This window comes from Procambarus clarkii, chromosome 60, assembly GCF_040958095.1.
Source record: "Procambarus clarkii isolate CNS0578487 chromosome 60, FALCON_Pclarkii_2.0, whole genome shotgun sequence".
Taxonomy (NCBI): Eukaryota; Metazoa; Arthropoda; class Malacostraca; order Decapoda; family Cambaridae; genus Procambarus; species Procambarus clarkii.
In genome coordinates this window covers 17,646,646-17,659,402 of record NC_091209.1, presented here as the reverse complement: position 1 = coordinate 17,659,402, position 12,757 = coordinate 17,646,646, and the positions used below count along the sequence as shown (strand labels likewise).

At 48.9% G+C, this 12,757-nt stretch overlaps 1 protein-coding gene across 1 annotated transcript; it reads left to right on the top strand.

Annotated features, from left to right (window-relative positions):
* The first annotated feature begins 3,049 nt into the window (after window positions 1-3,049).
* Window positions 3,050-10,983, top strand: LOC138353898 (MAPK-interacting and spindle-stabilizing protein-like). Its single transcript, XM_069307316.1, has 3 exons — window positions 3,050-3,079; window positions 9,350-9,409; window positions 10,117-10,983. Exons 1-3 carry the CDS (start codon window positions 3,050-3,052, stop codon window positions 10,981-10,983), a joined length of 957 nt encoding a protein of 318 aa, XP_069163417.1.
* The last annotated feature ends 1,774 nt before the right edge of the window (window positions 10,984-12,757 follow it).

The window sequence follows — 12,757 nt, the reverse complement described above, 5'->3', positions numbered from 1 at the left end:
ATTATATCATGAAAACTTGGCTTATTAGGCAAATCGGGCCTTGCATTGTAGGCTGAAAAGTGAGTTCTGGCTACTAGGTACGACATATATATATATATTATATATATATATATATATATATATATATATATATATATATATATATATATATATATATATATATATATATATATATATATATATATATATATATATTCAAAGTCTGGCTGTCTTTGCTAACTATTCAAATTCCCTCACTTAGCCGGTGATTCAAAATTAGTTTCAGAGTTTCTTAATTTGTTCAGACTTTTGTTGCAGTAATTGCATTTTGGAAGTTTTCGGCACTCCTCGGCCGGCAGCCAATGACGGAGTCGTGTCCTAGTCAGGTAACGAGGCCATTCCATTCAAACTGCGAGAATTTACTACGACAAGAGTACGTCCTCTTGAACTGGTTGGTAGAGCGACATTCCCTGCTTCTTGCTGGTCGGCGTTCAAGTCCCGATGGTGTAAGTGGTTGGACAATTTTCTTTGTCCCTGTCCCGCCTCCTGTCCCGCCTCCTGTCCTGGGCTTGTGTCCCTTCCATCTGTCCTGTAGTCATATTGGCTTAGCGCTTTCTCTTATTAATTTCCATTCCTTACTATGGCCTGAAAGTGTGTGTCTGTGTACTCACCTAATTGTGCTCGCGGGGTTGAGCTCTGGCTCTTTGGTCACACCTCTCTACTGTCAATCAACTGGTGTACATATTCCTGAGCCAACTGGGCTCTATCATATTTACACTTGATACTATGTATGGAGTCAGCCTCCACCACATCACTGCCCAATGCACTCCACTTGTAAACTACTCTGACACTGACACTCTGTGTATGAACGGAAAATTCTAATAACACCAGCGCGCCGTCTTATTAAAAAGGACTATTTAGAGTAATTAAAGACTTTAGGTACTAATAAGGGAAGTAAGTCCCATTATAAATAGCATGAAACCATTAAGAATACACCAAAAATGATTATGAAAGTAAATAGAGCAAAAGGTATTGTGAGAGTGAATAGAGCCAAAGGTATTGTGAGAGTGAATAGAGCCAAAGGTACTGAGAGTAGAGAGCGGGAAACAGAGAACGCTGGAGCCAAATATTAACTTTACACAGAGACAAAGGAAGACAGACAAGCGCCGCGTTCACGACTAAAATGGAATAAGACCATAAAAGAGAACGGGAAAAATGTGAAGATTAATTACTACCCATTTTTTTCGTGTTCCCCCCAATGTGGGAGTGGCAGGAGCCCCTCTCTCCCATGTGGGAGTGGCAGGAGCCCCATCTCTCCCATGTGGGAGTGGCAGGAGCCCCTCTCTCTCCCATGTGAGAGTGGCAGGAGCCCCTCTCTCCCATGTGGGAGTGGCAGGAGCCCCCCATCTCTCCCATGTGGGAGTGGCAGGAGCCCCTATCTCCCATGTGGGAGTGGCAGGAGCCCCTCTCTCTCCCATGTGGGAGTGGCAGGAGCCCCTCTCTCTCCCATGTGAGAGTGGCAGGAGCCCCTCTCTCCCATGTGGGAGCGGCAGGAGCCCCCCATCTCTCCCATGTGGGAGTGGCAGGAGCCCCTCTCTCCCATGTGGGAGTGGCAGGAGCCCCATCTCTCCCATGTGAGAGTGGCAGGAGCCCCCATCTCTCCCATGTGGGAGTGGCAGGAGCCCCATCTCTCCCATGTGGGAGTGGCAGGAGCCCCCCATCTCTCCCATGTGGGAGTGGCAGGAGCTCCCCATCTCTCCCATGTGGGAGTGGCAGGAGCCCCATCTCTCCCATGTGGGAGTGGCAGGAGACCCCCCTCTCTCCCATGTGGGAGTGGCAGGAGACCCCCCTCTCTCCCATGTGGGAGTGGTAGGCACTCTTCTCACTCCTCTCCCACCAGCTGTGAAGGAGGGCCAGGGTCGCCTCTCACTGTCCTTAGCTGTTCCTCTCGTAGGGTGAAGCTGTTGACTGTTTTCGCGCCGCCATTTTCAGGTGTTAATTTTGTCTAGGTATTATGGAGTTGGTGGAGTTGGCTGCCCTGAGGAGGTCTTAGCTCCTGGGCCGGGACGTGTGGGACGGGTCTTCTGGCCCCTAACTCTCTGGGCTTCTAACATCTCAGTGGTGTTCCACCCCCCTAGTGACGTACTGGTGGGGACCATCTGGTCACCACTTGGTCCGGGAGACATCTCCCGTCACGCAGGGTGCAGTCGCGCCTCCACAGATCTCCAGTATCAGCTCTTGATACTGGTAATGGCTCAAAAGGGCCACCACTTACGGGCTATTCATGCCCGTGCCACCTTTTGGGTGGCTTCATCTTCATCTTCTTCTTCGTACTGGTGGGGTCAGTGGTTGATCTCAAGTCCCAGTAACCCGCCCCATTCCTATGCTGGATTGGGCAGCTGTTGACGAGCACTTCATTTTGTTTAAGCAATATGTATTATTTGCAGTTTTAATCAATTGCAAAGCGTCTAATTATCCTGGGTGAAGAATTACCGGAGTTACGTCGACCGTATGTGTGATGTATTGACCAGGTTGGGGAAGGGAACAATCAGGGGGAAAGCACCAAGCCATCACGACTATATAGCATTTGGAAGGGGGTCAGGATAAGGATTGAGGAATGGGACGGGGGGAAAGAATGGTGCCCAACCACTTGGACGGTCGGGGATTGAACGCCGACCTGCATGAAGCGAGACCGTCGCTCTACCGTCCAGCCCAAGTGGTTGGGTACATGTTAGGGAAGGGACAGGTCGGCTGTGATAACGTTGAAGACAGACAGGTACACACATTAGACAGGTGTAATTAGACAGGTGACTAGACAGGTAATTAGACAGGTGACAGGTGTGCCCCGACGGTTCAGTGAGATCCTGTACCATGTAGGTGCCAAATTTGGACTTAACAATTGTCTTGTTGTCCATTTCGCTGCATAGTAGTACAATTTGTGGCTTGTGAGAGCCTTAATTATGATCTCTTTGAGTCTTATACCAGTAAGCTCCGGCTCATCAACTCATGTAGGCCTGGTTTGATGAGTTTATGAGCACTGTCTATCCCCCCTCCGTGTTCCTACTTCGTCATGGTATCGGAAGCCAGTTCACTGGTCAAGGTAAAATGACTTCGTGACCCTCTTTGACCTGTCTCTCCCTCCTTCCCTCCTTCTTCCTGTTCCTTCCCCGACTCCCTCCCTCCCTCTGCTCCCTCCCTCCCCTGTTACCATGGAGATCTTCCTCTTGGGAACGTAATTAGTGTGTTAAGGAGACTCGGGAGTGGCTGACTGCCCAGTTATACAAGTTACCGTTCTGACTTATTGTAGTTGTAGTCCCCTGTTGTTGTTGTGAGTTATTATACAAGTGTTGTTGTGATCTGTTGTAGGTGTTGTGCCTTATTATGGGTGTTGTTGAGCTCTGGTGTAGGTGTTGTTGAGCTCTGGTGTAGGTGTTGTTGAGCTCTGGTGTAGGTGTTGTTGAGCTCTGGTGTAGGTGTTGTTGAGCTCTGGTGTAGGTGTTGTTGAGCTCTGGTGTAGGTGTTGTTGAGCTCTGGTGTAGGTGTTGCTGAGCTCTGGTGTAGGTGTTGTTGAGCTCTGGTGTAGGTGTTGTTGAGCTCTGGTGTAGGTGTTGTTGAGCTCTGGTGTAGGTGTTATTGAGCTCTGGTGTAGGTGTTGCTGAGCTCTGGTGTAGGTGTTGTTGAGCTCTGGTGTAGGTGTTGTTGAGCTCTGGTGTAGGTGTTGTTGAGCTCTGGTGTAGGTGTTGTTGAGCTCTGGTGTAGGTGTTGCTGAGCTCTGGTGTAGGTGTTGCTGAGCTCTGGTGTAGGTGTTGTTGAACTCTGGTGTAGGTGTTGTTGAGCTCTGGTGTAGGTGTTGTTGAGCTCTGGTGTAGGTGTTGCTGAGCTCTGGTGTAGGTGTTGTTGAGCTCTGGTGTAGGTGTTGTAATTCTTGGTTTAAGACGTGTACAGAACACCTTGTCTCCACAGACATTCCCGGCGCTGTGAGCTGCGAATAACTCGCCTTCTCTTCTAATAACGAAGACCTGATGTTCACACACCAAGTTGGTTAGTGAACGAACACAGGCAGAAGCCCAACTTGGCTCCCGAAGCTGGACAGTCTACGTCCTCGACTTACAATCGATAGGCCCGAGTTGAATCCTTGGACAGGATAGAAATGGGTAGCCACGTTTCCTTTCACCTAGCAGGAGTGAACCCCAGGGGTTAGGCAACTTGTTAAGAGGTTAAAACAGCCATTTAACCTTCGTGGGATACCTTCTTGAGGTGATTTCGGGGCTTTAGTGTCCCCGCGGCCCGGTCCTCGACCAGGCCTCCACCCCCAGGAAGCAGCCCGTGACAGCTGACTAACACCAAGGTACCTATTTTACTGCTAGGTAACAGGGGTATAGGGTGAAAGAAACTCTGCCCATTGTTTCTCGCCGGCGCCTGGGATCGATCCCAGGACCACAGGATCACAAATCCAGTGTGCTGTCCGCTCGGCCGACCGGCTCCCTCCCGACCTTAGCGACACAGCTGGATTCGAACCGTTGACCAATGTGTGGGTTGATTGAGTCTTCTCACATGTTGAAGCCTTCCAATACTTAACCATCATAGTGTAGGTCACTACGATAGAATGGTAGTTAGCGGGGTTCCGAGAACCAGAGTTAATGGGTCTTTCCGACCATAACCCCCACGACTATAGGGGGTTATGGGGATAACAAAAAAAGGAGGGCTGGTCGAGGACCGGGCCGTGGGGACGCTAAGCCCCGAAATCCTCTCAAGATAACGGGTGGCCAGTCTTCTATAACCAGTAAGATCTTCCAGCTGGCCCATAAAACTAACATGTACCTGCTTATCTCCCCCACAACTTACCTCTCGCTCCAAGTCATGAACTATGGCCTGAAACCCTCCACACTCTCTGATAATAACTTTAAACATATTTTAGGACGTCTTTTTTTTTTTACCTGAAAACACCCTAAGGAAAACGAGACCCGGGAGGCCTTACGCGGCCTGGACCGTCTTATATGAAGCCTTCAACACGTCCACTAGTAGTAACCCTGGAAACACAAACCGAAACTGTCTGAAGAAATCCACAAGGGCCGTGATGAGGATTCGAACCTGCGTCCGAGAGCATCCCAGACGCTGCCTTCCAATCCTCGTCACGGCCCTTGTGGATTTCTTCATTTGATGCATTGAATTATAAATCTCCCAATTCTTCACAAAATTGCTTCTGACTAGGCTGACAGTCTTTGAATCGCATGGGTCATTAGGATGATGAGTTAACCTCGATAAAACCAGCTTCAGGCTTCCTGTCCCCAACACCGGGAATTACATACACTAACGATGTTATACCCACTTACATCCTAATACACAAATACTCTACAATATCCTCAAATATATACATTATCTGTAAACCAGGAGGACTTGTCGAGTGATGATGATGATAATATTACTTGTAGATTAATCATCCACATTACCTTCTATGATCATCCCTGAGGCGATAATTGACGGGTTGAAACAGTAATAAAGTGACGCTCCTCCCCCCGTGACGGACGCCGCAGCACTGACACTGCCCGCCCTTGGGAAGGTAAACTTCTCGGCCTACTATGCAAGGCCCGATTTGCCTAATAAGCCAAGTTTTCCTGAATTATTATAATTTCTCAATTTTTTTTCTTATGAGATGATAAAGCTACCCATTTCATTATGTATGAGGTCAATATTTTTTTATTGGAGGTAAAATTAACGTAGATATATGACCAAACCTAACCAACCCTTCCTAACCTAACCTAACCTATCTTTTTAGGTTAGGTTAGGTTAGGTAGCCGAAAAAGTTAGGTTAGGTTTGGTTAGGTAGTCGAAAAACAATTAATTCATGAAAACTTGGCTTATTAGGCAAATCGGGCCTTGCATAGTAGGCTGAGAAGTGCGTTCTGGCTACTAGGTACGACATATATATATATACATATATATATATATATATATATATATATATATATATATATATATATATATATATATATACACACAATATATATTTTAACGTGTAGATCATGAAACTTGGCTTTATTAGATGTTATGGTTGCCATTGAACCACATAATGTAGTAGAACTACATTATGTGGTAGAGCCACATAATGTAGTAGAACTACATTATGTGGTAGAGCCACATAGGTATGCCCTAACCTGACAATTCAACTATAAACTTCCACACTTCCCGCGTCTCTTAACTCCTCAAATGCACACATTTTACCGTCTGGACCATGATGGGTTTAAAAGTACCTCATGCAGAAGTACTGCTTGATTTACAGGCCCATCATGGCTCAGTCGGTAGTGCTCGTGTCTGAGGAGTTTAGAGACACGGGTTCGATCCCATCATACAGCCTGAATATTTCACCACAGACATGTGCTTTCATTGTGTAATCACCCCTGTCTCTGTCTCTCTCTCTCTCTCTCACACACACACACACACACTCACACACACACACACACACACACACACACACACACACACACACACACACACACACACACACACACACACACACACACACAGACACACACACACACAGAATAATCTTAGGAGAAAATGAGGTTTGAATTGGGAAGGCAGGAGGGAGCTCTTCTTAGCCTGGTGGAGATGTGAGTAGTTCAGCCGTCGACTACACCTCGTCCTGGACCAGGGAGGGCCAGGGAGGTCCAAGGAGGGCCAGGAAGGGCCAGGGGGCCATAAAGGGCCAGAGAGAGCGAGGGAAAGTCAGGGTCGGGGCCAGGAAGTGCCAGGGAGTGCGAGAGAAAGCCAGGGAGGGTCAGGGAAGCCATACAGGGATGGCCAGATTGGGCCAGGAATGCAAGGATGAGTTAGGGACAGTAAGGAAAGCTGAGAGAATTGAGGGAAGTAGGGACACTATGGGCGAGGTAGGGAGAGTGAGGGAGAGAGAGGGAGAGTGAGAAAGAGGTAGGGAGAGTGAGGGAGAGGTAGGGAGAGTGAGGAAGAGGTAGGGAGAGTGAGGGAGAGGTAAGGAGAGTGAGGGAGAGGTCTACAAGCAGCGGTAGCCACAACAACAACAGTATTGTGGCTCACGGAGTTATATTATGCTGGTATAATCACGATAGTGCAGCCATGATCCCCCTGAGTCCCTGGCTCTCACACGGCTGAGGGAGGGAGAGTAGGAGGAGGGAGAGTAGGAGGAGGGAGAGTGGGAGGGGGCGAGGGAGAGTGGGAGGAGCAAGGGAGAGTGGAAGGAGCGAGGGAGAGTGGAAGGGGGCGAGGGAGAGTGGGAGGGGGCGAGGGAGAGTGGAAGGAGCGAGGGAGAGTGGAAGGAAGGGGGGGTGAAAATAGGACAGGGAATGTTAGCTGATATCTGTATTAGAATATGTGGGTTTTCTTACTATTTTTCATTTACCGTTTCTGTGATGGGGGAGAAGCACAGACAACAATTTAGAAGATAAATGGAATGTCCAGTTGACAAAGTAAAACAAAAATATTGTGTTGTGAAGTAGCTAACAACATATATGTATCTCTCTCTCTTTCTCTCTCTCGGGAGAGCCGGTCGGCCGAGCGGACAGCACACTGGACTTGTGATCCTGTGGTCCCGGGTTCGATCCCGGGCGCCGGCGAGAAACAATGGGCAAAGTTTCTTTCACCCTATGCCCCTGTTACTTAGCAGTAATATAGGTACCTGGGTGTTAGTCAGCTGTCACGGGCTGCTTCCTGGGGGTGGAGGCCTGGTCGAGGACCGGGCCGCGGGGACACTAAAGCCCCGAAATCATCTCAAGATAACCTCAAGAAGATAACCTCTCTGTATGAGGTAGCTCAAGCTATTCTCACCCCGTACATTTATGTATACTGTATATATGTATATAGTATATATATGTATATATATATATGTATACTTAAAATTCATTCACCTGAGCATTAGGAACCTGGAACCACCGACCCACACGCATGGGAGACGGTCACTCTCTCTCTCTCACATACACACACACAAACTATCAACATCAGGTTCTGCCAGCAAGTTACACTATCAACAAACTTAGCCAACAGCGCCTAATAAGATACATCATAACTATCTATCAGCGGAAAAATGCACTATCAACAAGTGCATATATATATATTAGGATAGCAGCAGCCCATAAGATACAGCCGGTGCTGTATCTTATGGGCTGTATCCAATATTTTCTATTGACAGAAAATAACACTTATCAAACAGGTTAGGCCAACAATGCCCATAAAATACACTTGCTGCCATCTGTTGGCATAACCTTGCACTATCAACAGGCCAACAGCAGCCCATAAGGAGTGTTGTAGTGCTAAAGGAAGCATTCCTGCGCTTGTATTTCATTGGTAGAAAATCTTTGTTGACATTCTCCACAACAGCCAATCACAGGAAGGGATCAGCTAAACGCTCGACCCCCCCCCCCTTCTATCTGGCCCCCTACCCACCCTTCATTTCTTTATCTCTCTCTCTATCCTACAATATTACTAATAGCATAATAAGAGCAACTGTCACTATATCTGTATACTAATAAATGACATTCACATAGAATATAAGAGTTCCTCCCCTTTCGAATTTGTGGGTTGGGCTTCAGTTTTCTATGGGAGGGGAAGCTTCAAAATTTAATATACCTGTTTTATAGAATTATGGTCATAGTTTAAATAGCAGTAAATGTATCTTAATTTATTTTATTCGAGATTAATGAATAAAATTGTATATTTATATAAGAAAAATCTGTTTTTATTTGTTGTCAAAACATTGTCGTAGGTCTTAGTTTGACTCCTGACACAATGCTCCCTTTAGAATTCTGATGACCCGCCTGTGTCCATCCCGCAGCGTTGCAATATCTATGTAAATGGTCACTTATCACACACACAGATCCGGGCAATATGTACATATCCGTAAATAAATACTTAGAAATGTATTAATTTGCATGTATTTAATTTGACCGTTATGTGTTCTACCGTTTGAAAAATATGTCAGTCAAAATACAAATAACGAAGGATACCTTATAAACAAAAAAATGTGTATTATCATGTGTTTTTCTATTATTTCCACTCCCTTTCACCTGTAAAGACCATGATGGAGTGGTTACAAAAAGACCTAAAGCCTAATTCACAAAGCAGTTACGCAAGTACTTACGAACGTGCACATCTTTCATCAATCTTTGACGGCTATGGTTATACATATTAAACAGCTTACAAGCATGAAAACTTGCGAATCAGCTGTTGTTATTGTTATAAACAGCCTCCTGGTGCTTCGGAGCTCATTAACTGTTTGATATTTGCAAACAAAGCCGCTAAAGATTGAAAAAAAGATGTACAAGTTCGTAAGTGCTTGCGTAACTGCGTCATGAATCTGGCCCCTTGCTTTTGGCAAAATGGCATATTGGTGTTTCTTTAGATGAGCGTGCGGACGCTGCCGCTAGAGAAGCTGTCCGTTCTTGTCCCATCTCCCGTTAAGGTATTCCTTATTCCGAGTTTTACCCGCTTATTCATTCCTCCGTCCATGCCCGTTGGCAGGGTTGTTGGTCTTCTGTTACTAGTAACAAACTGCGTACACTTAAGAGTTGTGTGTCCTCGTGACCGTCCTCCCACCACTGTAACCGACGATGGGAAACGGCCCAGGCGAGGCTGTGTATTGGCCAAACACGCTTAACTCACTGTCACTTAATGGAGTGCCGCTCTGTTCCTTATTGTCCAAATTGCATTGTCCCTCTTACGGTCGTGCATATCCTTGTGGAATGTTCTGACTTCTAGGATGAGCGTGTGTCTTGCTTTCCGACCGTCTCCCGCGGTCGCTTGTCTCTCGATAGTATTCTTGGTGAATCGGATACTTTTGATGCCGTTCGCCTTATGCGTTTCTGTTCTCGCATTGGCATCCTTGGTGATATTTAGCCCCCTCTAATTACCCCGCACATTTGATGGTGCTACATAGCCTTCCCGGTTTGGTGCCTTCTTTTGATAATTTCTTTGGGAAAATGGAATGACTAAATATATCTGTGGAGCCAGTTGGCGCATGTGTGTGTGCGTGAGCATTCATCTAGTTGTGCTTGCGGGGGTTGAGCTCTGGCTGTTTCGGCCCGCCTCACAACTGTCAATCAATCAACTGATTCCCCCCCACCCCAGGAAGCAGTGGCGGCCGAGACCTGACCCCCCTGGCTCCTGCAGTGGGGGCCAAGACCCGACCTCCTGGCCCCTGCAGTGGGGGCCAAGACCCGACCCCCTGGCCCCTGCAGTGGGAGCCAAGACCCGACCCCCTGGCCCCTGCAGTGGCGGCCAAGACCCGACCCCCTGGCCCCTGCAGTGGGGGCCAAGACCCGACCCCCTGGCCCCTGCAGTGGGAGCCAAGACCCGACCCCCTGGCCCCTGCAGTGGGAGCCAAGACCTGACCCCCTGGCCCCTGCAGTGGGAGCCAAGACCCGACCCCCTGGCCCCTGCAGTGGGAGCCAAGACCCGACCCCCTGGCCCCTGCAGTGGGAGCCAAGACCCGACCCCCTGACCCCTGCAGTGGGAGCCAAGACCCGACCCCCTGGCCCCTACAGTGGGAGCCAAGACCCGACCCCCTGGCCCCTGCAGTGGGAGCCAAGACCCGACCCCCTGGCCCCTGCAGTGGGAGCCAAGACCCGACCCCCTGGCCCCTGCAGTGGGAGCCAAGACCCGACCCCCTGGCCGCTGCAGTGGGAGCCAAGACCCGACCCCCTGGCCCCTGCAGTGGGAGCCAAGACCCGACCCCCTGGCCCCTGCAGTGGGAGCCAAGACCTGACCCCCTGGCCCCTGCAGTGGGAGCCAAGACCTGACCCCCTGGTCCCTGCAGTGGGAGCCAAGACCCGACCCCCTGGCCCCTGCAGTGGAAGCCAAGACCCGACCCCCTGGCCCCTGCAGTGGGAGCCAAGACCCGACCCCCTGGCCCCTGCAGTGGGAGCCAAGACCCGACCCCCTGGCCCCTGCAGTGGGAGCCAAGACCCGACCCCCTGGCCCCTGCAGTGGGAGCCAAGACCCGACCCCCTGGCCCCTGCAGTGGGAGCCAAGACCTGACCCCCTGGCCCCTGCAGTGGGGGGCCGAAGCTTATTAACCACAAGGATGACCGCAATGTAAACACAGATCATTTATGGTGGTGTGAGACGGAGCGGTCCATCACGCTGGCCACCCTCCCTACCCCCCTCCCTACCCCCCTCCCTCTCTCTCTCCCTCCCTCCTTCTCTCTTCCTCCCTCCCTCTCTCTCTCTCTCTCTCTCCCCCTCTCTCTCTCACACACACACCAGCCCTAAACACACTCCAACTCGCTCATTACACAATTACAACAATCAGGCGGCTGGATAATTAGCATAGCGAATGCACCAGATCCTGAAGGAGTAGCCTGAGGCGGGCCGCCTGCCGCAGCCCCAGATCAACAGCAGGTGCTCCTCGCTGGAGGCCTACCCGAGGGAGGCCTACCCGAGGGAGGCCTACCAGAGGGAAGAATTTCCACATGAGACCGGGAAGGCACTTAGGAGTCACCAGTCGTCCCTCCACAACCCAGGTAACAGCGTTTCATGAAGAGATAATGGCAGTCAAGCATCAGACAAAAGCATACGTTGACTGCATCTTCCTGGATTGCCAAAATGCATTCGACAGTGTCCCCACACAAGGGACTTCAGCCGCAGCAAGAGAAACTGTTTGGAGTGGCAAGAGGGTTAAGGGGTCTATGTGAGGAAGGAGGAAAAGGGTGATATTAGGAGTGTAGAGAAGCAGAACGTACTATAAGGATCAGTACTACCTACCTTTCCCTCCCTAATACCATGTCTACCATATGACAGTTCCGTCATATTAATGTATACTGGTGACGTAAACCAAATGCGGGGTATACTCAGAGCAAATGTAGACTTGTATATTGGACAGTTAACTTGATACTCCAGAGGTGATTTGAAGATGGTAAATGATCTTGAGAAGAGACGTCATCAGAGCAGCGGGAATAGAAACACAAGCGCATCCCAGGATCAAGATGAAGGGAAGTGTATAAAATGGAAAAAAATATAAATATTTTTGAGCGCACACACACACACACACACACACACACACACACACACACACACACACACACACACACACACACACACACACACACACACACACCTTTTCCTCCTTCCTTTCGGGGCCTCGTAGCCTGGTGGATAGCGCGCAGGATTCGTAATTCTGTGGCGCGGGTTCGATTCCCGCACGAGGCAGAAACAAATGGGCAAAGTTTCTTTCACCCTAAATGCCCCTGTTACCTAGCAGTAAATAGGTACCTGGGAGTTAGTCAGCTGTCACGGGCTGCTTCCTGGGGTGTGTGTGTGTGTGTGTGGTGTGGAAAAAAAAAAAAAAAAAAAAAAAAAAGTAGTTAGTAAACAAGTTGATTGACAGTTGAGAGGCGGGCCGAAAGAGCAAAGCTCAACCCCCGCAAAAAACACAACTAGTAAACACACACACACAGTGTCGGTAACATATACCAGGGTCCGGACAACCTTAAGGAACTTTGATAATAGAGCCTTCCCAACATTAAATACAACCTTCGTGAGACCAACTACTGAGTATGCAATCCCCTACAACGAACCAATCCATAATTTATGCAAGTCCAGCGATAGAGAAGACTCGGTTATGACTTGAGTGGACTTAACGTTAAGAAAAACTAAAAGTAATTATGAGGGCAAAGCGCCAAGCCCTCACGACTATATAGCACTTGGAAGGGATCAGGATAAGGATTAGTGATGGGACGGGGGGAGGCAATGGTGCCCAATTACTTGTGGACAGCCGGGGATCGAACGCCGACCTGCAAGAAGCGAGACCGTT